The sequence below is a fragment of the Entelurus aequoreus genome, linkage group LG21 (assembly GCF_033978785.1).
Source record: "Entelurus aequoreus isolate RoL-2023_Sb linkage group LG21, RoL_Eaeq_v1.1, whole genome shotgun sequence".
In the NCBI taxonomy this organism is placed as follows: domain Eukaryota; kingdom Metazoa; phylum Chordata; class Actinopteri; order Syngnathiformes; family Syngnathidae; genus Entelurus; species Entelurus aequoreus.
The window spans coordinates 36,694,491-36,720,799 of NC_084751.1; the positions used below are offsets into that span (position 1 = coordinate 36,694,491).

The 26,309-nt window shown below is 39.9% G+C and overlaps 1 protein-coding gene across 1 annotated transcript in view; it reads left to right on the forward strand.

Moving 5' to 3' along the window:
• LOC133638717 (ephrin-A5b-like) overlaps positions 1-26,309 on the forward strand; it is a 159,360-nt gene that overhangs the window by 121,272 nt on the left and 11,779 nt on the right. The window contains exon 2 of the mRNA XM_062031602.1: positions 14,430-14,722. Within this exon, the coding sequence (XP_061887586.1) occupies positions 14,430-14,722 (293 nt within the window). The remainder of the gene's footprint in view (positions 1-14,429; positions 14,723-26,309) is intronic.

Here is a 26,309-nt window from a genome sequence, read left to right on the forward strand (position 1 = left end):
TAAAAAACAATTACAAAAAAAAACTACATTAACCAAAAGCAGTTTTTTTCTCACAATGTGTGGACTTTTTTCTTATAAAATTGGGAACAATTTCTCATATTATTTCTGTTTCTGTAATATTGCAATATTTTCCTGTAAAATTATTGCTTTTGAATGTAAAATTGTTATTTTTTAATGCAAAAGTAATACATTTTAATGCAAAATGGTGACATTTGTCATATAAAATTCTGACTTTTATCACAATATTGCCAATTGTGTTGTTGTTCTTGTAAAATAGTTTTTGGAGTAAAACTATGACTTTCGTCATAATGTTGCCAAGTAAAATTCCGATTATTATTATAATATTGCCGAAATGTTAAAGTTTTGTTAAAAAAATTGTGACTTTTGTCAAGTAAAATTGCGACTCTTTTCATAAAATTGCCAAAATGTTAAGCTTTTCTTGTAAAATCGCGACTGTTATTGAGTAAAATTCCAACTTTGAACAAAATATTGCACAAATGTTCCGTTTTTCTTGTAAAATGTTGCCTTGCGTTGAGTAAAATGACGACTTTTATTATAATACTGCCAAAATTCTAAGTTTTTCTTGGGAAATTGTGACCTTTTTTTGTGAAATTCCAATTCATATTTCACAACAAGCTTTTTTATATTCATACAGTATGTATATATGATTATTGTTGTAAATACAAATCTTTATATATCTAGAAAGGGCAGTCCTAAAGAGGTAGGCATTTTTCAAGGGCTCAAGAAGGTAAGAAATACAAGAATGTGTGTGTGCGTGTGCGTGTGCGTGTGCGTGTGCGTGTGCGTGTGCGTGTGTGTGTGTGTGTGTGTGTGTCAGCAATAATGACTTTATCTTCCCTGCAGCAATATTACAAATGATGAACACACAAGAAGAGGTTTAGAACGATAGAAATTAGTGACCTCATTTAGTGACATCATGTCACAACCTTTGACTCCTTTTTGGACAGTGTCCCACGATGGGAAAGACAGGGAGCTTATTTTGATGACGTTCGAAGCAATTGTTTTTTACTTTTTATTTTAATGGATGGGTGCACCAGATTTAGCATTCAGCTAATTTACTTTCATAGTCCTTAAAACACATTTAATAGTCACACGGTGACATACACACATGTTCAATACACACAGCAGAAGTGATACAACAACTGGTATCATTATATACAAAACAATCACATCTATAAGCATTGATCCAAATATCGATAGTATTGATTCCAAAAGCAGTATCGTGTGATGAGATTGATATTTTTCAGTTCTGTTTTATGTTTTTACATATTCGTATGTCGTGATGTAGTTCATGAACAAACAATCCTCTCAGAGAAGAAGTATTTGGATACAGGAGGGCTTTGGGTGTCAAAAAGGGATTTGAATGAGGGCGCCATGATCTTGTATGACAGATAGGGATGATACTCGAAACCGGTTTTCCCGGTTGTTCGATAAGAAAAGAACAGAGTCCTCGGACTCGAATCCCTTTTTGAGAACCGGTACCCGTTATCGAGACCACTATAGTAAAGAAAATAGTTGGTTCTTTATTCGAATCCCTCGGAACGAATCCCGTCCCGACCAGAAATGCTCCGCGTGACATCACAAGAAATGGCGTCACGTAGCTCAGTCATTAGGCGCAGATAGCGAAAGCAGGAAAAAAATGGACGGGAAAAAGCGCTCAAAGGTGTAATAAAGTTCAAAACAAAAGGTATAATCCGATGAATAACTTTACTGAGAGATTTGAGCAGGGTACAAACACATGAACACTTTTACGACCAACCGGAAACAGCAACCAGGCTAGCAACGCACCTCCTTTACGGCAGCTGTCGCAACGTTCTTAAAGCAACCGCAGCACATACATATATATACAACATATATCTCCCTTTTTTAACTTTTGTTTTTCTTTCCTTGTAAACAAAACAAAATCACACTGTATATGTGTTGTCCGTCTAATTATAAATAATGCAGACGAGGCGTGTTGGCTGAGTTCTTGACGTTTACTTTCACGGGTGACGACATGCAACACTTTTCGGGGCTACCGCGCATGCTCGTCACTCCCGTTGCATGTTGGGTAGTGTAGTTGTTATATTCCCTAGCTCATCACATCTTCCCCCTTATAAAGAAATAATGTTAACTCAATAAAGTGTATTTCTTTTTTTAGCTTTAACTTTTCATTTTTTAGCATTGTAACCACATTTGCAAAGAACTTTTCTCTTCATAGAATTTTCTTTCAATAAAGAAATAAAGTGCAAAAATGTCAAGCATCATAACAAACAGTTATGTCAAATAGCAGCAGAAGTGCACTTTTTGGAGAGCTGTATTATTTTCAGTTTTGTGCCCAAAGGACTGATTTTATTTAACACTATATTATTATTTATACACCTATAGTGATCACAGAGACAGGTTGTTTTCGTGTTACTGTATATATTTGTTTTTATGAAAAATCCCACTTAATATACTATGGGTAACAACAGTCAATATTTATTTATTTTATTTTATTTTTTTAGGGGGGTAACAGTCAATATTTATTTATTTTTTAGATTAAATTGTTTTCTAATATAATAAAAGTGAGCTTTTGTTAAACCAAATATTGTGTGTTTTTTTCCATATACAACAACCTATCTGGACTCGATAAGAGAATCGATAAGGAATCGGTTCAATAAGAGGATTCGATAATAGACTCGAACTCGATAATTTCTTATCAAACATCATCCCTAATGACAGATTTTTCTTTTGTGTTGTTTTCCTGTGTTCGGTGTTTTTTTCCTGTCCAGCAGTCTTATTTTCAGTCTTTTTCCATTTTTTGGTTAGTCTTGAAGTGACTTTGCTAAGTACTGATCGCCATAACTGCTCTTGATTGGTGACCAGGGGACTCACCTGCCTGTCATCACTAGGCAAATGTTTTTATTTGCCAGCATCTCATACAGGTTGTTTCATTGTTTAGTCCAGGGGTCAACAAACTACGGCCCGCGAGCCGGATCTGGAGCACCAGTGTTCAAAATCCGGCCCGCGGGAAGTCCCAAGAGTAAAAAAAAAAGTTGTTTATTTTTTATTTTTATTTTTTTATTTTATTTTTTAAATCTGTCCTTTCTAATCCATTTTCTACCGCTTGTTACTCTCTGTGTCTCCTAGCCGCTCAGGCAAATCATATTGTCTAAAAATGCATTTTCCCATCGATAACATCATCAGTCAATTAGTGCGTGCTCTTTCAGTCAATTAGTGTGCAAGGAATATATATATATATATATATATATATATATATATATATATATATATATATATATATATATATATATATATATATATATATATATATATATATACACTACCGTTCAAAAGTTTGGGGGTCACCCAAACAATTTTGTGGAATAGCCTTCATTTCTAAGAACAAGAATAGACTGTCGAGTTTTAGATGAAAGTTCTCTTTTTCTGGCCATTTTGAGCGTTTAATTGACCCCACAAATGTGATGCTCCAGAAACTCAATCTGCTCAAAGGAAGGTCAGTTTCGTAGCTTCTGTAACGAGCTAAACTGTTTTCAGATGTGTGAACATGATTGCACAAAGGTTTTCTAATCATCAATTAGCCTTCTGAGCCAATGAGCAAACACATTGTATCATTAGAACACTGGAGTGATAGTTGCTGGAAATGGGCCTCTATACACCTATGTAGATATTGCACCAAAAACCAGACATTTGCAGCTAGAATAGTCATTTACCACATTAGCAATGTATAGAGTGTATTTCTTTAAAGTTAAGACTAGTTTAAAGTTATCTTCATTGAAAAGTACAGTGCTTTTCCTTCAAAAATAAGGACATTTCAATGTGACCCCAAACTTTTGAACGGTAGTGTATATATATATATATATGTATATATATATATATATATATATATATATATATATATATATATATATATATATATATATATATATATATATATATATATATATATATATATATACAGCCTGGATGACAAGAGTCTGGTGTGGATGAACTTGACTGGCCTGCACAGAGTCCTGACCTGAACCCGTTAGAACACCTTTGGGATGAATTAGAACCGATGCGCTTTTGGAAGAATGGTCGAAAATTCCTGTAAACACACTCCGCAACCTTGTGGACAGCCTTCCCAGAAGAGTTGAAGCTGTAATAGCTGCAAAAAGTGGACCGACATCATTTTGAACCCTATGGGTTAGGAATGGGATGCCACTTCATGTTCATATGTGAGTCAAGGCAGGTGGCCAAATAATGTTGGCAATATAGTGTATCACATTATGGGAATAGCAAATCTGAAGTGACCTATAGTATGAATTTAGCCTAAGGAGACATGTGGAGCACTACTGTAAAACATCTGTGAGTGTGTGTATTTAAACGAGGGTTGAGTGTCACTTCCTTTCTTTCTTGGAGTGATCTTTTGGAAGCGGCTCGTGAACTCTGACACGATGAAAAACAAGGATAGTTATAGTTCCTTTCCTTTTCTCTTTGTCTCTTATCTCCTGATCAAATCTGTATTGTACTTGAAAAAAGTAAATAAATACCACTTTTCCTCCGATTCGCTTTAAAGTTGACTTTCTCCATTACTTTATTTTTTTCTCACTCTTTTGTGTTTTTTTCCTGCTCTTTTTTATCACTTCCTTCCATATCTCGCTTCCCAAATGCACAGAAAACAAACACTTACATACCTTAGAGGTGGCCGGCCAACACAACAGGAGAGGATTAAGAAAGCAAACAAGGAGAGGAGCTGACTGAAAAGAAGGATGATCCGTAGTTGTGTGCTTTTCTAAGAGCTCCAGTTTCAGATTCATTGATAAACTCTTACTAGCCGAGGGTCATTCAACCAGTCATTATCGTTAATCCCCTATGACAAATGGATTTAGGATTATAGGTGCTTTCTTATTATGATATGCTAAAGTGCTAAACTATAATTAGTGTTGATTGTTGACATTCCCTCAGTTGAAAGGTGAATGAACAAACAACAAAGGCTTTTTAAAAACACAAATATGTTGAATGTGCTTTAGACTTAGACTTAGAAAAATGTGTGGAAATTGTAGCTCAGTTACAAAGGATGGGCAGGGTAAGGATGGAAAGGATAATGCAGGTGTAAAGTAGACTAAAAATGTACCATAGTAGCAATATAAAATATAACATACATATAGGGCTGCAACTAACAACTAATTTGATAATCGATTAATCTGTCGATTATTACTTCGATTAATAATCGGATAAAAGAGACAAACTACATTTCTATCCTTTCCAGTATTTTATTGTAAAAAAACAGCATACTGGCACCATGTTCTTTCAACTTGCCAAATAAAACAAGGAAAATGTTGCACAAATGTTTTAGTTTTTTTATAAAGTGCACCATTGTCATGCACAATAGCAATAATTTTGCTTGGGGGAATTTAAAACTGGCTACTACCAATTCCAACCATTCTGCAATGTTGGATGCTGAATGAAATGAAACAAATGGACATTGGGGAGGCAGCATACACCAATAATAACACAGAAATGTAACTCATCAGATCAGAACTGAATCAGATATTGTACACGTTTCTGTTGTGAATAATAAAGGATTCATTTTAGGCTGCCTCTGAATAATAGCATGAAATATTCCAGCAACTTCATAACGTTTAGTTATACTAAAGCGTCACTCAAATCTAAATATATTTATATAGCTTTATCGGGCCCGGCTACATTGATCCATTATGAAACGAACCTGAGATATTTCTGTCCGTTACGTTTATTTCGAAATTGGTAACCGTGCGTTTTCTCTCTCAAAACGGAGTCAAATGTGCCGGAGACACATTATCAGCCCCGCGTTGCAATAAAGGGATAACGTTAACGTTACTCACTTATTTTAAATTGCCTTTCAAATGTCTATTCTTGGTGTTGGGTTTTATCAAATCAATTTCCCCAAAAAATGCGACTTATAGTCCAGTGCGACTTCTATATGTTTTTTTTTCCTTCTTTATTATGCATTTTCGGCCGGTGCGACTTATACTCCGAAAAATATGGTGTATATATATACCGTATTTCCTTGAATAGCCGCAGGGGCGCTAATTAATTTAAAACCTCTTCCCACCCCTGCGTTTACCAAAAGCAGGCGAGATTGCCATGCATGTGGTAATTATTTTAAAACCTCTTCTCACTCCGGCGCTTACCTTATCATGAAAAGCACATTTAATAAAAAAAAAACGTTATTATGGTCTTACCTTTAGGTATAAATGAGTCCATGCCAGCTCCTTTTGAAGAAAAGCATCGATATAGAAGTCTTCTTTCAGTTTTAAAAGTCTCTCTGTCTCGATGGAGATCTTCCTTTTAAGTATTACCTCCTGCTTCGATTGAAAGTCCAGTTTAGAAAACTGTTTTATTTTAGATATGTAATCCTCCATGGTAAAATAAATGGCTGCGCACTATTGCTGCTGTTGTCTTCTTCTGCAGCACAGGTCTTCTGCAGTACCAGCAGTCGCAAGAAGGATCACTAGTGCCCTCTACCACCAGGAGGCGGGAGTCATTTAATGACTCATGTTTGACCCGGCGGAAGTGCCAAGCATGCGCTAATTATTTTGCGAAACGAGTTTGACCCGGCTGTAATTCTAGGCATGCGAATACCATATTCCCGGCGCCAATTCAAGGAAATACGGTAGTATATAATATATACTGATATAATACAATATAATAATATAATATACTGTATGTTTATATAATATAGACAATATAAAACAAATCCCAATTACCATGTACAATATTACAGTATATGTAACAGCTGCAGCCAAAAAAAAGGGCAGCATAAAATAGAGAGTAGATCCAGCAGAAAATATACATTATAAACAAAGAGAGGTAGCTAACATAGAAGTGGTCAGGTAATAGACAGATATCATCTATTGCTGTATGGCAAGTGATTATACAGCTGGATGGAGTGCGGAATGAAGGAGTTCTTGAATCGAACACTGTGGGAACGAAGCTGATGGGGCCTGTTGGAATATGAGCTTCGCTGTCTGGTGGAGCGGGTGGGCAGGATTGTCCATGATGGTGAGCAGTTTGTCCAGTGTCCTCCTGTCCCTCACTGATACAAACGCCTCCAACTGTGTGCCAATAGTTCCGGATCAATTTGTCAATCTGGTTAAAGTCCCTTATGCTGGTGCTGCTCCCCCAACAAACCACTGCAAAGTACAGGGCACTGGCCACAACAGACTGAAAAAAGATCTCCAACAGCTTGCTTAAACACGCTAAAGGACCTAACCTTAGTCTGTAAAAAGAGTCTGCTCATGACCTTGTATACAGCTTTGGTGTTGTCCTTCCAGTCCAGTCTGCTGTTCAAATGGACTCCTAGGTACTTGTGCTGCCACCTCCCGGCCCTGGATGTTGATGGGCTCCACAGGGCTTGTCAACTAAGTCATAAGGGTTATGTGAAGAGTTGGGGGTTTTTAGGTAATACCAACATTTTTCCACACTTTCTCGCAGTTTTGCAAACTTGGAAAAATGTGAAAAACAGCATGATACATGCACATGCAGTAGCCAGAGTGTGCCAAACTAATGCTTATGACACTTCAGAAATGAAGAATCATTCTGAACGTCTTTGGCACTTACACGGAAGAGTTTTTGGCAAATTTGTAGAAGTATTTTACTCCGCATTTACCGTGGTAGGTCTTGCATTGGTTCATTACCGAGACTGATCTTGGTGCTTCAAAATGTTGGTGCCCACTGGTTTACTCAATAGCTTTAAGTTGTAATTGTTTATGTGAGTACAGGAATATTTACTCATACGGTCCCTTGCAAAAAGATACTGTATTTTCTGGACTATAGGGCGCACCGGATTAAAAGGCGCACTGCCGATGAGCGGGTCTATTTCATACAAAAGGCGCACTGGATTACAAGGCGCATTAAAAGGGGTCATATTCTGATTTTTTTCAAAATTTAAAACACTATCTTGTGGTCTACATAACATGTAATGGTGGTTCTTTGGTCAAAATGTTGCATAGATTATGTTTTACAGATCATCTTCAAGCCGCTTTCTAACAGTCGCTTCAGGATGCGCCGTTTTGTGGGCGGCCTTACCTACGTAGCTCACCTTCGGCAGCGTCTTCTCCCCGTCATCTTTGTTGTAGCGGTGTAGCGTGCAAGGACGGGAGTGGTAGAAGTGTCAAAAGATGGATCTAACTGTTTAAATGACATTCAGACTTTACTTCAATCAATAACGGAGCAGCATCTCCTCATCCGTGGCTGAATTATGTAAACCCACTACAGTTTTTAGAGCTTTGATAGCTAGTCTACTGACAGATGTAAGTAAGAACTTTACGCTAATTTATATTACAAATGGCAACAGCGGAAGATGAATGCCACATAAGAAGGTAGAGAATAAGAAGAAGCTTATGACTACGTTGTCGGCACGGACTACAATGGCGGACACGCTCACATTCTCAGGACTTATGCAGATCCCAAATACACATCAGCAGGTACAAGAAGGTAAGAAAAGTTGCTTTTGCATAATAATGCGAAACAAAACGTCAGGTAATATGTCTGCTATTAAGTGCCATTTTGCGGTCCTTATACACGATACACGCACGAAAATAATACTCGTATTGCCGACAATCCATCAAGCGGTGCGGCTTTATAGCTCACCGAAGTCGTACTAAAAACATTTTGACAGATTTTAGAGCGCCGTGTGTAATGTTCTATATTCTCAATGGAACATTTAAAGTTTGGGTGTTGTTTACTGCCATCATATTGCAGTCTGCACATATCTCTTATGTGTGACTGCCATCTACTGGTCACACTTATCATTTCACCATGTACCAAATAAAACAGCTTCGAGGTCGGTTAGAACAACCAAAATTATTCTGCACATTAGGCGCACCGGGTTATAAGGCACACTGTCGAGTTTTGAGAAAATGAAAGGATTTTAAGTGCGCCTTATAGTATAGAAAAATATGGTTGTGGAGGTCTACCTCCCTCCGGGTTCCATGCACCACCAAGAACAGACATGACGGCGAGCAGTTTCGTGACTTTGTTTATTTTTTCAAATAAACCTCTGTGTCGGCGGGTCGCTTTTCAGCTCCTCTTGCAACTGCTCGCTCTTCGGTTGCTTTTTAGCCGCCCACGTCGTCTTCTACGTCTCGCTCTCGGTTGCTTTCGCTCTGCATCCACTGCTGGCTCTCCAACTCCTTCTGCCTCGTCCCTCTCCGCTGCTGGCCTTTTTACACACTGACAGGTATTTACAGAATTACGCCGAGGTGGGCGATCCACGCACCTGACGTCCATCTCGGAGCCGGTCCTGGCGCGCCCCGCCTTGCTGCAGGTCCGCCGGCCACGCCTCCTCACAACGGTTAATTAAAATAAAGTCCTGGACTTTTGAGTGATTGCAGACTAATTTGTAAAGCCTGTTCAAATCAGGAGTAAATAGAGTCCGTACTCCAAAACAGCATCATTGTCACTTTCAAAAACGTGTTAGTTGTCCTCTAAGCCCTGAAAAACTGGGAGTAGTTGGATGTGGGTCAAGTTTGATGGACAGTTTCTGACATCGGCAAGGTTGAGGTTGACAAGACGTTTCGTTCAAGACACGGCTTGACAAAATGAGACCATCCGCTGCTTCGGACCAAGGTCGTGATACCGTGAGGCTTCTTGACCCCTGCTAGTCATAATATCAGCGAGCTGCTGAGACGATTGGAGGACATTGTGTTTCTCCCTGGAGCCAGAACCCTGGAGGGAGTGGGGGTGCGGTGGAGAAAACAAGATCTTTGGTTTCACATTTGACTAGACTATAATTAGAGAGAGAGATTAGAGCTCATCTGTGGCCCTTTGCATAAAAAATTGAAGGCAGAAAATAATCCCGCAGCTCATTGACAATCTGTAGCACAACCCGATACCCTCAACACCTTATCGTATGCTACTCACGTCTCCCTCAGCCTTAACATGTCAGCTGTGCATCAAACAATTTCCTTTCCGTTTTCACCTAGTTAAAGATCAGCTGACTGCACGCCATCCTGTCAACGGGAAGCGGTGATCTGGCTCGTTATCTTATTACTGGCCTGAACACTGCCAATTCATGTCCTGCCAAGCTAAATAAACCCGTTGTGCTGTTTGGCAACCTTGCCGGCTCATCCTGCTGCAGGCTTGAACACAGTCCCTCCCCTGTGCGCCCACCCGTCACGGCGTTTGTGTCAATGAACAGAAGTGAAGCATCCAAGGCATCCCTGGTGATACAGATCCAAGGCTCATTAGCAGCTACAGTGACACGTTATGGCTTCAATCACAGACGCTGAAAGACTCACATATGCAACCGTACACCTCTGGGAATATACGTTGACAAGCATTTTCCTCTGGAATGAATGTCGTATCCTTGCTGAGCTTGTTCTTTTCCAAATCAAAGAAATATTGGTCAAAGCTTTTTAGACTCAGGCTATGTCTAAACTAAGTCAGATCACCCTTTAAACGAATAATTATTTAGCCGAAGCCCCGTTTCAGCCACACTAAACCAGCGTTTAAGGCAGTGGTTCTTAACCTTGTTGGAGGTACCGAACCGCACCAGTTTCATATGCGCATTCACTGAACCCTTCTTTAGTGAAAAATAAAATGTTTTTTGCGGGCAGCGCGGTGGAAGAGGGGTTAGTGCGTCTGCCTCACAATACAAAGGTCCTGGGTTCAATCCTGCGCTCGGGATCTTTCTGTGTGGAGTTTGCATGTCCTCCCCGTGACTGTGTGGGTTCCCTCCGGGTACTCCGGCTTCCTCCCACCTCCAAAGACATGCACCTGGGGATAGGTTGATTGGCAACACTAAATTGGCCCTAGTGTGTGAATGTGAGTGTGAATGTTGTCTGTTTATCTGTGTTGGCCCTGTGATGAGGTGGCGACTTGTCCAGGGTGTACCCCGCCTTCCGCCCGATTGTAGCTGATTGTAGCGCCCCCCGCGACCCCGAAGGGAATAAGCGGTAGAAAATGGATGGATGGATGGAAAATGTTTTTTTTTTTAAATTCAAGACAAAGTTATATGTTTTTTTACGGGTGCACAAAATGAACCGTGCATGAACATTGTCATGTCTGTGTGATCATGTTTTGTTTAAGTTATGTTCTGCTTGGTTTTGGACTCTTTTTAGTTCCTGCTTTTCACTCCCTTGTTTTGTTTCCATGGTTACCCATTAGTTTCACCTGTTCCACGTTTGGACTCATTGTGCACTCTTGTTTGTCACCATAGCAACCCATTAGTTTTCACCTGTCCTCACGACTCACGCACCTGTCCTTAATCATGTCTTCACTGTTTAACCCTGTAGTTGCCAGGCAGTCAGCCTGGCGACATCACACTTCTGACACTCTGTTTCATGTCCATCGTTCATGCTGCTCCTTTTGTCCGCAAGTAAGTTATTGTTTATTTAGGCCATAGTTAGCAAGTTTTGTTTTCTGTCCGTAGTTTACGCAAAAGTGGTAGTTTTGTTTTTTATAGCCAAGTTTTCTACCTCCGCTGTGAGCGCCTTTTGTTTATTGTTCCTTTTGAGTGTTAAAATTAAATATGTCTTCAACTTCACGCCATGTCCGCTCCAACTTTTATTGCATCTCGGAAAAACAAACCCGCCATAGTCCACATCATGACAAACATCACCTTGTTCAAAGAACAAAACCAACACAGTGCATGAACTCACAACAAATTACACACCTGCAAATCAGTGTCACTTCTGCTGTTGCCATATCCATAATACGCTGATAGGGAGAAGTTTTTAATTACACGATGAGTCGGGTGTGTCTTGACCTCCGTGGCAGAGGCTCCACCGAACCCCTGAGGCCGACATACCGAACCCCTAGGGTTCGATCGAACCCAGGTTAAGAACCACTGGTTTAAGGTTCCCCTCCTCTGACAAATTTTTACACGGTTAAGTGCGCCGTGTATTTCTTGAATCTCCGGCTCTTAGCTTTGTATGGACTCATTGATCGTTTACAAACTGAGTCCGGTGAGGAAGTGACGCCAGAAAGACCGCGCCCCACACCGGAAGTGACGTCAGAAAGAACACGCCAAAGCCACACTGCAAAAAGTCAGTGTTCAAAAACAAGAAAAAATGAATAAAAAATTAGGGGTATTTTATTTGAACTAAGCAAAATTATCTGCCAATAAAACAAGAAAATTTGGCTTGTCAAGACTTTCCAAAACAAGTAAAACAAGAGCAGCATCAGCGCAGTGGCACAGTGGTGCTATGAATGCTCGTAAAATCACAGCAGCGGAGCAGCATCAGTGCAGCGGGTCTTTGAAGGCTCGTAAAATCAAAACCGTAGCACTTATCAAAACTCTTTGAGTATCCTTCAATCAGAAGGGTTCAATCTCTCTCCTGTACTAGTTTGAAGCCGAAACGACAAACGCGCTCAGAGGAGATAATGTTTGATGTTTGGTGACCGCTTTTTACAAAAATGTTGTTTTGAGGGGGAGATTGCAAACTTCCTGTTGATTTTTGCTGAAGGATGTCAATCTATGTAGGTCTAAGTAAGACCTACATAGAGGTTTTTGTTTCATGTCTCTAAGACGTTCCTACCGGAAGTTACAAGCAGTTTTGTCTGTGTTTTCCTCTGAGGAGCAGTTTTGTCTCTGTTTTATTCAAAAATTGCGCTAGAGTGCAATTTTGAGTTTTGGGGTTCTTTTTTTTTATTAGATCGCAATTTCTACCAGTCCTGATGTGTGTGAAAAGTTTGGTGAGTTTTGAAGTATTTTAAGGGGGTCAAATTACAGCTCAAAGAGGCAAACATTAGTGTTTTTAGTCATTTTTTGTCTTGAAGGGGAAATTGCCAACTTCCTGTTGATTTTTGCCCGAATAAATTAATTAATGAAAAGTAGGTCTAAGCGAGACCTACATAGAGGTTTTTGTTTCATGTCTCTATGACATTCGTACTGGGAGTTACAGGCAGTTTTCTTCCTAGGGGACGCTAGAGCGCAATTTTGATTTTTGGGGTTTGGTTTTTTGACTAAAGGGTTGTGTACACGTTTTTTGATGTGTGTGTAAAATTTGGTGAGTTTTGAAGCATGTTAAGGGGGGCAAAGTAGTGCGCAAAGCTGTGGAATAATAATAATAAAACCTTACAATAACAATAGGTTCCTTTTCGTCCCATTGCAAAAGGACTCCCTTTGGGATTCCTTTGACAATGGTCCGTGCGAACCCTAGTTAGCCAACCTCAATGAACCCAAAAATACCTAGATCATAGGGCTTACCGGATTATAAGGCGTACTGCCGATGAATGGTCTATTTTTGGATTTTTTTTCATACATAAAGCGCACCAGATTATAGGGCGCATTAAAGGAGTCATATCATTATTATTTTTTTCTAAATTGAAAACACTTCCTTGTGGTCTACATTCATTCATTCATTCATTCATTCATTCATTCATTCATTCTGTATTTATCTCCTTCATTGATGTGCATCTTTGATCGATAGACAATTATACCTCAATTATACAATTATACATTTACACACCAATGCCTGAGAAGGAGCAGGATGAAGAAAAATCTTATATTTTCCTGCCCCCTTCAACATAATACGTAGTCTTACTTAATGGATATCATACAAACCAACAAATACATCCAAATATAATGAAAACAAACAAAAAACACACCAAAAAAAGACATTTTTGACCTGCTTCCACCATTAAATAACATGTAATGGTGGTTCTTTGGTCAAAATGTTGCATAGATTATGTTTTACAAATCATCTTCAAGCCGCTTTCTGACAGTAGGTTCAGGGTGTGCCGTTTTGTGGGCGGTCTTGGAGGAATTGTCCGGCCTTGGCTGCTACCGCAAATAGTGCTCCTGGGTTGTAATAATAAATTGAGTAATCAAACAAGAGTCAAAGCCTTTTGTATCCTTTTTTAATATGCTGGAATGTTTAAAATTAAAACATTGCAAACCAAATATTACATATTTTCACATGAAACTCTTAATTGTTGAATTGTTAAACTCTAACACATTGTTGTAAGTTACAAAAAATATATTTATCTTGGGAGCAATCAGAGTCACCCACATGTTCTCCCATCTATTCCAAAGTTTAACGTATGCAGCAGCTATCTTTTCATACGGAGTGAGCACTACTTTATCTCTGGTCCCCATGCTTCTTTTGGCAATGCTGTACATCTTTTTCACCTTCTTCCTGATACTTCTTCTTGATGTAGTACCACTTTTCTTAACTGTTCCTGTGTGTGGTTCTCTGACTTCTCAGCACTGACAGCATGGCACACTTTATCCAACTCAACCCTTTTTAGTTTGCTGAAAATGTTAAAGGACAGTGTGCCAAAAAAAGAAATGTACTTGGATTAATGTGTACACCATTTTTTAGTAAGACATCCACTCAATTCTTAATACATGAGGCCCCTAATCTGGGTGTTGTTGATATTTGGTGTTGTAATGCTTTATTTTTGTGTACCATCCTTTACAAGTGTGCTAATATTTACTCATTTTTTTCCCAAAGGTTTTACCGAGGGGATTACCACATTGACGTCTGCATAAACGATTACCTTGACGTGTACTGTCCGCATTACATCAGCCCGGTGTCGGATGAGCGGGCCGAGCGCTACGTCCTGTACATGGTGAACTACGATGGCTACAGCTCCTGTGACCACACCGCCAAGGGCTTCAAACGATGGGAGTGCAACAGGCCCTTGTCCTCGAACGGACCGCTCAAGTTTTCGGAAAAGTTCCAGCTCTTTACACCATTCTCATTGGGCTTTGAGTTTCGTCCTGGCAGAGAGTACTACTACATCTGTGAGTATAACAATTATTGGACGTATGGATTGGAGTCATTGAAAGAAATTCTCGTATACCATATTTTAAAGTTTGTAACCGTGGTGGTTTTAGGTTTTATTTTTGGACAATACTGTTCATCATGCATTTCTTCATGGGTGACTTTTAAAATTACTGTATATATACTTACAAACCTCAAAACCAGTGAAGTTGGCACGTTGTATAATTCATAAATAAAAACAGACTACAATGATTTGCAAATCCTTTTCAACTTATGTTCAATTGAATAGACTGCAAAGACAATATATTTAATGTTCAAACTGAGAAACGTATTATTTTTTTGCATATAATCATTAACTCAGAATTCAATGGCTGCAACACATTGCAAAAAAGTTGGCACGGGGGCATTTTTACCACTGTGTTACATGGCCTTTCCTTTTAACAACACTCATTAAACGTTTGGGAACTGAGGAGACCAATCTTTGAAGCTTCTCAGGTGGAATTCTTTCCCATTCTTGCTTGATGTACAGCTTAAGTTGTTCGACAGTCCGGGGTCTCCGTTGTGGTATTTTAGGCTTCATATTGCGCCACACATTTTCAATGGGAGACAGGTCTGGACTACAGGCAGGCCAGTATAGTACCCGCATTTTTTTACTATTAAGCCACGCTGTTGTAACACGTGGCTTGGCATTGTCTTGCTGAAATAAGCAGGGGCGTCCATTATAACGTTGCTTGGATGGCAACATATGTTGCTCCAAAACCTGTATGTACCTTTCAGCATTAATGGCGCCTTCACAGATGTGTAAGTTACCCATGTCTTGGGCACTAATACACCCCCATACCATCACAGATGCTGGCTTTTCAACTTTGTGCCTATAACAGTCCAGATAGTTATTTTCCTCTTTGTTCTGGAGGACAACATTCACAGTTTCCAAAAACAATTTGAAATGTGGACTCTTCAGAACACTTTTCCACTTTGCGACAGTCCATCTAAGATGAGCTCGGGCCCAGCGAAGCTGGCGGCGTTTCTGGGTGTTGTTGATAAATGGCTTTCACTTTGTATAGTAGAGTTTTAACTTGCACTTACAGATGTAACGACCAACTGTAGTTACTGACAGTGGTTTTCTGAAGTGTTCCTGAGCCCATATGGTGATATCCTTTACACACTGAAGTTGCATTTTGATGGAGTACCGCCTGAGGGATTGAAGGTCCATAATATCATCGCTTACGTGCAGTGATTTCTTCAGATTCTCTCAACTTTTTGCTGATATTACGGACCGTAGATGGTGAAATCCCTAAATTCCTTGCAATAGCTGGTTGAGAAATGTTGTTCTTAAACTGTTCGACAATTTGCTCAAGCATTTGTTCACAAAGTGGTGACCCTCACCCCATCCTTGTTTGTGAATGACTGAGCATTTCATGGAATTTATATTCAATCATGGCACCCACCTGTTCCCAATTAGCCTGTTCAGCTGTGGGATGTTTCAAATAAGTGTTTGATGAGCATTCCTCAACTTTCTCAATCTGTTTTGCCACTCGTGCCAGCTTTTTTGAAACAATTTGCAGGCATCAAATTCCAAATGAGCTAATATTTGCAAAAAAATAACAACGTTTTCCAGTTCGAACTTTAAGTATCTTGTCTTTGCAGTCAATTCAATTGAATATAAGTTGGAAAGGATTTGCAAATCATTGTATTCTGTTTTTATTTACGATTTACAAAACGTGCCAACTTCACAGGTTTTGGGTTTTGTAGATAAGTGACCAAAAAGCTGGACTTTTTGGACTTTTCTGTATACATTCTCACATTGTTTCCTCCTCAAATTGTAGAACATGAAATATGCTGAGCTTTTCTTGTATTTGGAAAATGTTGGCCATTCATTAAACAGAAAAGCTGTTGACTGAGAGCTCCCACTATAGAATAACCATCAACAAGCCTGTACAACATCTTCCCAATGTAAATATTTAGTTCCGGTTCCTGGGAGTGAAGGACAAAATACTTTGACTCGGTAGTGAAGGTTGTTCTGTTGCTGACCGGCTGAGCTCAGTTTTCTTTTTCCTCCCCGTGAGAAGACTGAAGAAAACAAGCAGCTGGAAAGTAATGTTTTCACCGGTGACGTCACTGCCCTGTGAGGGCAGGAAAGAAGGAATAACTTAGATATTGTTGCTCCCTGTTGAAGATCTGAAGTATCCATAACACGTTCAGGTCAAAGACGGTGATGAAGTGGTGACATATTTATTTCATTGGCAACAGTTCTTCAAAAGAAATCTGGATCAGAAATAGAATATTCATAGGTTTACAAATCTCACAAACCCCTTAAAGTTTGCTTTTTCACAGTCTGTAATGCTAATGAACTTCATCAATGATGATTGCAACGTTGGTCCGTTTGAAGCTGGACCTCCATGTTGATAATAATTTGACTTTAGTTTTTTTAAGTACAAAACCCAAAACCAGTGAAGTTGGCACGTTGTTTAAATCGTAAATAAAAACAGAATACAATGATTTGCAAATCCTTTCCAACCTATATTCAATTGAATAGACTGCAAAGACAAGATACTTAACGTTCGAACTGGAATACTTTGTTATTTTTTGCAAATATTAGCTCACTTGGAATTTGATGCCTGCAACATGTTTCAAAAAAGCTGGCACAAGTGGCAAAAAAAGACTGAGAAAGTTGAGGAATGCTCATCAAACACTTATTTGGAACATCCCACAGGTGAACAGGCTAATTGGGAACAGGTGGGTGCCATGATTGGGTATACAATTAGCTTCCAAGAAATGCTCAGTCATTCACAAACAAGGATGGGGCGAGGGTCACCACTTTGTGAACAAATGCGTGAGCAAATTGTTTAAGAACAACATTTCTCAACCAGCTATTGCAAGAAATTTAGGGATTTCACCATCTACGGTCCGTAATATTATCAAAAGGTTCAGAGAATCTGGAGAAATCACTGCACGTAAGCAGCAAGGCTGAAAACCAACGATGAACGCCCATGACCTTCGATCCCTCAGGCGGTACTGCATCAAAAACTGACATCAGTGTGTAAAGGATATCACCACATGGGCTCAGGAACACTTCAAAAAACCACTGTCAGTAACTACTGTTTGTCGCTACATCTGTAAGTGCAAGTTAAAACTCTACTATAGAAAGCAAAAGCCATTTATCAACAACACCCAGAAACACCGCCGAGCCTAAGATGGACTGATGCAAAGTGGAAAAGTGTTCTGTGGTCTGACGAGTCCACATTTCAAATTGTTTTTGGAAACTGTGGACGTCAAAGAGGAAAAGAACCATACGAATTTTTCTAGGCGCAAAGTTGAAAAGCCAGCATCTGTGATGGTATGGGGGTGTATTAGTGCCCAAGGCATGGTTAACTTGCACATCTGTGAAGGCACCATTAATGCTGAAAGGTACATACAGGTTTTGGAGCAACATATGTTGCCATCCAAGCAACTTTATCATGGACGCCCCTGCTTATTTCAGCAAGACAATGCCAAACCATGTGTTACAACAGCGTGGCGTCATAGTACAAGAGTGGGAGTACCTGTGGGGGGCCTGTTGACCTGTCTCCCATCCAAAATGTGTGGCGCAATGTGAAGCGTAAACTACGACAACGGAGACTCCGGACTGTTGAACAACTTAAGCTGTACATCAAGCAAGAATCATCAACAAGCCTGTACAAACATATTCCCAATGTAAATATTTAGTTCTGGTTCCTGGGAGTGAAGGACAAAATACTTTGACTCGGTAGTGAAGGTTGTTCTGTTGCTGACCGGCTGAGCTCAGTTTTCTTTTTCCTCCCCGTGAGAAGACTGAAGAAAACAAGCAGCTGGAAAGTAATGTTTTCACCGGTGACGTCACTGCCCTGTGAGGGCAGGAAAGAAGGAACAACTTAGATATTGTTGCTCCCTGTTGAAGATCTGAAGTATCCATAACACGTTCAGGTCAAAGACGGTGGTGAAGTGGTGACATATTTATTTCATTGGCAACAGTCCCTTCAAAATAAATGTGTTTGCTTTTTCACAGTCTGTAATGCTAATGATTGCAACATTGGTCCATTTGAAGCTGGACCTCCATGTTGATAATAATTTGACTTTAGGTTTTTTAAGTACAAAACCCAAAACCAGTGAAGTTGGCATGTTGTTTAAATGGTAAATAAAAACAGAATACAATGATTTGTAAATCCTTTCCAACCTATATTCAATTGAGTAGACTGCAAAGACAAAATACTTAATGTTCGAACTGGAAAACGTTGTTATTTTTTGCAAATATTAGCTCATTTGGAATTTGATGCCTGCAACATGTTTCAAAAAAGCTGGCACAAGTGGCAAACAAGACTGAGAAAGTCCAGGAATGCTCATCAAACACTTATTTGGAACATCACACAGGTGAACACGCTAATTGGGAACAGGTGGGTGCCATGATTGGGTATAAAAGCAGTTTCCATGAAAAGCTCAGTCATTCACAAACAAGGATGGGGCGAGGGTCACCACTTTGTGAACAAATGCGTGAGCAAATTGTTTAAAAACAGTTCAAGGACAACATTTCTCGACGAGCTATTGCAAGGAATTTAGGGATTTCACCATCTACGGCAGGGGTCTCAAACATGCGACGTTATTTTGCGGCCCCCACCTTAACATGAAAGTTTAATGTTAGTGCGGCCCGCGAGTTTTAAATGAACGGCACTTGACAGCGTTGTGTGCGGAGCTGAAGGTATCAACCAATCACGGTGTGGTATGTGGCTCTCGACAATATTGACGACATGCCACACTGCCTTTAATGTCCTCTAGAACCTGTCATTGCACAGTCTTTTTCTCCATACTAACGTGCCGGCCCAGTCACATGTTGTATGCGGCATCTGCAGGCGCACACAAGTGACTGCAAGACATACTTCAGCAACAGCCATACAGGTCTGGCTGAGGGTGTTCATATAACCAACTTTAACACTGTTACAAATATGCACCACACTGTGAACCCACACCAAACAAGAATGACAAACACATTTCAGGAGAACATCCGCACCGTAACACAACATAAACACAACAGAACAAATACCCAGAATCCTTTGCAGCCCTAACTCTTTCGGGACACTACAATATACACCCCCGCTACCCCCAACCCCGCCCACACACACCCCTAAAACCCCCCCATTCCCCCCATCTCCCGAATTCGGAGGTCTCAAGGTTGGCAAGTATGCATTGACGTCATTTGCGTGATGCAAGCAGAGAAACATTTTGCCGCTTTTCCACGACACCCGCACACGCTCTTCCTCCCTCCCTCCCTGCCTCCCTCGCTCGCTCGCCTGCTCGCTCCCGCCCCCGGTGCAGCTGTAAACAGTCCGGGCGGGGAGACGAGCGGTCCAGTAGCTTCCAAAGCACTCCGCCGAAGGACCGAGCGACAATACAAAACTGTGGTGCACTGGACCCCAGCGCTGGTACTCTCCCCCCCGCCCCCGACCGCGATCACCGCGACACCTGTCCGTCAGTAATAAAGTCCCTGATAACCTGGACCAATTCAAAATGTTTTTTTTTTTATTGTTTAATTTGCATTGCCTCACAGGATGAACACTACATATATTTTTATATGACGCCGGATAACACTCCAGGAGCCGTCACTTGTTTGCGCTCGCGATCCTGGGACTTTCCGCCGACCGCTGTGTTGCTGTAGGGAGGAAAAGCGGAACGACACACATTGCGTAAATAACAATATTCTCCGTGCGTCGGCTAAATACAAATATATTCCACAACCCCAAACATGTATTTTTCAAAGCCTGCAGTGAAGAGAAAGGTTAGTGATGAGCAAAGACAATTCCAGGAAAAGTGGGAGATGCAATATTTCTTTGTTGAGCACAGGGGTACCCCGATTGATTGATTGATTGATTGATTGATTGATTGATTGATTGATTGATTGATTGATTGATTGATTGATTGATTGATTGATTGATTGAGACATTTATTAGTAGATTGCACAGTGAAGTACATATTCCGTACAATTGACCACTAAATGGTAACACCCCAATAAGTTTTTCAACTTGTTTAAGTCGGGGTTCACTTAAATTGATTCATGATACAGATATATACTATCAGATATATACTATCAGCATAATACAGTCATCACACTAGATAATCATCAGAGTATATACATTTAATTATTTACATTATTTACAATCCAGAGTGTGGGATGTGGAGGGGGGGGGAGTAGGTTTGGTTGTTATCATCACTTCAGTCATCAACAATTGAGAACAGAGAAATGGACATTGAAATGACTTGGTAGGATATGTACAGCAAGTAGTGGACATAGAGAGAGAGATCAGAAGGCATAAGAAAAAGTATCTACATTTGATTATTTACATTTGATTATTAACAATCCGGGGAGGGTGTTAGTTTAGGGTTGAAGTTGCCTAGAGGTGTTCTTTTATTGCGGTTTTGAAGGAGGATAGAGATGCCCTCTCTTTTACGTGTCTTATTTGCACAGAGAAAGTTGCGGTGCACAAGAAATACAAATTTGAAACGTCATTATACAACTAGACTTGCTGAGGAGTATGCAAAATACCAGGGAGATGAGAGAGTGAACCAGGTAACACATTTTAAAACCAGTCTACTGAGGCAACGAGATTTCTTCAAGAAAACAACCGAAAAGAGCGATGCAGCAGTCAAAGCTAGCTACATGGTGAGTGAGATGGTTGCTAGGGCGGGAAAGCCATTCAAAGAAGGTGAATTCATTAAAAATTGCATGTTAGATTTTTTTTAAGAAATCTTTTCTTGCGGCCCAGCCTCACCCAGTTTCTGCATCCAGTGGCCCCCAGGTAAATTGAGTTTGAGACCCCTGATCTACGGTCTGTAATATCATCAAAAGGTTCAGAGAATCTGGAGAAATCACTGCACGTAAGCGACGATATTACGGACCTTTGATCCCTCAGGCGAAACTGCATCAAAAAGCAACATCAGTGTGTAAAGGATATCACCACATGGGCTCAGGAACACTTCAGAAAACCATTGTTAGTAACTACAGTTGGCCGCTACATCAACAACACCTAGAAACGCCGCCGCATTCACTGGGCCCGAGCTCATCTAAGATGGACTGATGCAAAGTGGAAAAGTGTTCTTTGGTCTGACGAGTCCACATTCCAAATTGTTTTTGGAAACTGTGGACGTCGTGTCCTCCAGAACAAAGAAGAAAAGAACCATCCGGATTTGTATAGGTGCAAAGTTGAAAAGCCAGCATCTGTGATGGTATGGGGGTGTGTTAGTGCCCAAGGCATGGGTAACTTACACATCTGTGAAGGCACCATTAATGCTGAAAGGTACATACAGGTTTTGTTGAAACATATGTTGCCATCCAAGCGACGTTATCATGGACGCCCCTGCTTATTTCAGCAAGACAATGTCAAACCATGTCTTACAACAGCGTGGCTTCATAGTAAAAGAGTACTAGACTGGCCTGCCTGTTGTCCAGACATGTCTCCCATTGAAAATGTGTGGTGCAATATAAAGCGTAAAATACCACAATGGAGACCCCGGACTGTAGAACAACTTAAGCTGTACATCAAGCCACAATGGGAAATAATTCCACCTGAAAAGCTTCAAAAATTGGTCTTCTCAGTTCCCAAACGTTTACTGAGTGTTGTTAAAAAGAAAGGCCATGTAACACAGTGGTAAAAATGCCCCTGAGCTAACTTTTTTGCAATGTGTTGCTGCCATTAAATTCTGAGTTAATGATTATTTGCAAAAATAAATTAAGTTTCTCAGTTCGAACATTAAATATCTTGTCTTTGCAGTCTATTCAATTGAATATAAATTGAAAAGGATTTGCAAATCATTGTATTCTGTTTTTTTTTACGATTTACACAACGTGCCAACTTCACTGGTTTTGGGTTTTGTAGAAGCACTGTTTTTGTTTGCTAGTATCCATGTGTTGAACGTAAATAACTTTACATAATGAGATTTTTTGAATTATTGATCATGCGGAGGGTGAAATTATTCTACAAAAATGTATGTTTATTGTACACCTGGCAACGCTGACTGTCTGCAGCATTAGGAACACTTGCTTATTTCTAATGCAGGGGTGTCAAACTCGTTTTCATTGAGGGCCACGTTGCATTTTTGGCTGCCCTCAGAGGGCCGGCCGCTATATATAATAATAAGAAACATACATGAATAAGAATTAGCCGCATGATATTGTCACACGACACAATTACCTATGCATTTGATTAGTAAATTAATATTTTACCTACACTGTAAGAAACAAAAATCTGTGAAAAAATGGCAGAATTTGACCATGACATTTACAGTAAAATGGTCACACTCTATTTTTAGTGTAAAATTCTGGTGATTGAGCTGCCAGTTTTTTGTTTGTTTTTTTGCATAAAAAATATGGTTACTGTTTTCACAGTGTATTACTGTAAGTGTAAAAATGGTACCACAATTTTGTTCTCACGGTAGGATTCTGAAGACTGAGCTGTTTTTTAAAAACATATATTGTCATTTTTACAGTGTACAATTTGAAATCATTAGGCTAAGTATATATTTATGAATGTTTTAAATGTATGATAATATAATATCTGTTGCATTGTTAGATGGATAACGTTTAAAATATATATAATTGCATGCAGTTCATGTCTTTTTTTCCTGTAAAAATAAAAAAAGAAAGAAAGATAAAACTACTTTATTGATGCATATTATTTCCAGGCTTTCAGGGGCCATTCAAAATGATGTGGCGGGCCAGATGTGACTTGTTTAAAAGTCTCAATACAAATACTCAGTTTGTTTAAGTAAGAATATGTTTATGATGTTTTCCTCTCGTTGTTGGAACATGCTGAGTCAGGATTTAACAACTTTTGTATTGGTCTGTGCAAGTGAACCTGGTGTTGTGGCCACACTGTGAATGTGTTTTGTGTGTTTTTTTTAAGAATTACTACAACATTGTTAATTCGGTTGTATTTTATCATTTTTGTATTGTGGCCAAACAGCTCAATTTTTGTTACATCCGACATCACATGGACAAAGATAAGACCTTCTGGAGGAAAGTTCTGTGGTCAGATGAAACAAAAATTTCGCTGTTTGGCCACAAAACCCAGCAATATGTTTGGAGGAGAAAAGGTGAGGCCTTTAATCCCAGGAACACCATACCTACCGTCAAGCATGGTGGTGGTAGTATTATGCTCTTTGCCTGCTTTGTTGCCAATGAAACTGGTGCTTTACAGAGAGTAAATTGGACAATGGAAAAGAAGGATTACCTCCAAATTGTTCAGGACAACTGTCAGGTTCAAACACTGATGCCATCTATTAAACAGACGAGAAGCAAGGAATCATGCAGAGACAGGGTTCAATTTGGCTCAATGAGGAGACACGTGTTTTGGGCTGTATTCTAGTTACAGATCCAAACTACGTTCTAAAAGTCCAGCCCGCGTGCTTCCTCTATTTATTTGGGAGGTCCCTGTTTACATCACTGAAGCTGTCGCTGAGGGAAGGGGGTAATCTCGACAACTCCAGTTAGACACAATATATGATTATACAAAAATGCAAAATGTGTTGACGCTGGTGATATTGCCTTGTCTCTGCTCTGTCTGCGTCACGGCGGTGTTTGGCCTTGGCAGTCAGCAGGCCGTTCCTGGACACAAACACTGATACCAGACTGGCTTGCAATCTTTTGGATTGCCAGCTTTGCACAGACAAAGAAAAATACCACTTCAGCACAATTGACAATAATTATAGCAACGGCCCTTAAGCATAAAAGTTTTGTGATAATATATACATAATTATTGTAACAACAACCTAAAATCATCAGCCTTGGGCGCAGTTGGGTGTTCCAACAGGACAATGACCCCAAACACACGTCAAAAGTGGTAAAGGAATGGCTAAGTCAGGCTAGAATTAAGGTTTTAGAACGGCCTTCCCAAAGTCCTGATTTAAACATGTGGACAATGCTGAAGAAACAAGTCCATGTCAGAAAACCAACAAATTTAGCTGAACTGCACCAATTTTGTCAAGGAGGAGTGGTCAAAAACTCAACCAGAAGCTTGCCAGAAGCTTGTGGATGGCTACCAAACGCGCCTTATTGCAGTGAAACTTGCCAAGGGACATGTAACTAAATATTAACATTGCTGTATGTATACTTTTGACCCAGGAGATTCGGTCAAAATATCAGTAGACCCATAATAAATTCATAAAAGAACCGGACTTCATGGAAGTTTTTTGTGACCAACAAGTATGTGCTCCAATCACTCTATCACAAAAAAATAAGAGTTGTAGAAATGATTGGAAACTCAAGACAGCCATGACATTATGTCCTTTACAAGGGTATGTAAACTTTTGATCGCGACTGTATGTATTGGTGTCCCATTCCAGACTTGTAACAATAGATGATTTGCTCTGGGATTCTGAAAGTGACATTCTGTCTGCCAGGCTCAGTGAGACAGATACTCCTTTCTCCCCGTCCATGGTGATTGTCACTGCCCTCAGGCTGAGGGGGAAGTAGAGGCGGAACCACGTCAAATAGATGACACCTGTAGTTGGCAACCGGCCAAGCCGTCTGGCAGACAGAATATAAGCAGAGCAGTATCGCCAGCTGGCCCAGTAAGGCCAAAGGCTACCAAGTAGACTATGAAGTCAGTACTGCCGGCTTCTCAAGGCCTCGGAGGGCGGCATGTTTTTCTTCCAGAGCCTTAGTAGAGCAGTGGAAGCCCGATCCTAATCTCGGGATAGGAATCCAATTTTCAGAGGAGACAGTTGAGAGTCTGGCTCTCCCCTTGTGAGACTAATGACTGACTTTTTTGTGAAGCCCCAAGCGCTTCAAACGCTTGTGTGCGCCCAGCACGGATCTACATTGATAATGGCGTGGGCTTAGCCCGAAAAGGACCCCTGCATGGTTTCCTTTAGCTTCTCATCGCAAAACAGGGAATAAAGGCTTTGTGCGCAGAGATAAACCAATCCTTGCATGTCTGACACCACAGTGTTTATATCAGGTTCTCGCTAATTCACCCGACTGAAGCGTATTACATGGCTTCTAGCCCTCATGACTGCGAGCCAACATGAAATAACAGCCACACATTTTTGGTCATTTGCAGACCATATTTTGTAAAATGCATCCATTTTCCATTTCCAATAATTGATGTCCTAACTCAGTTTGTCTTTTTTGCCTGGTGTCGCATTGTAAGGCTAATCTGTTTCATGCGAAGACTACGATTCCATGCACACATGGCTGGCTGGCTGAAATATTGTGTAAATTATTTTATAACATGTTCTGGTCGAGTTACATTTTATTAATAAACAGAGAAAGTTAAAACATTGCCATGCAGCAATATGAAGACCATTAAACAACATGTAATGTACAGAATGTCAGAAGGATTTATTCAGGTAGAAAGATCACATATTACATTACCAAACGTCTTTGACAATCAAATCATGCTCGTAAAAATGCACATTTTGTGGTATTAATGTGGGAAAATTGTATTTTGACCTGGAAGTGTAGCTCCTCCTCTGAATGCAAGTGCTCCTAAAGCAAGAATACAAATTCTGTATTTGTACAAAATACAAATTTTCGAAGACACCAACACACAGCGAGTATTTTTTTTTTTTTTAATTTAAATTGTCATTAAAATCCTATTTGGT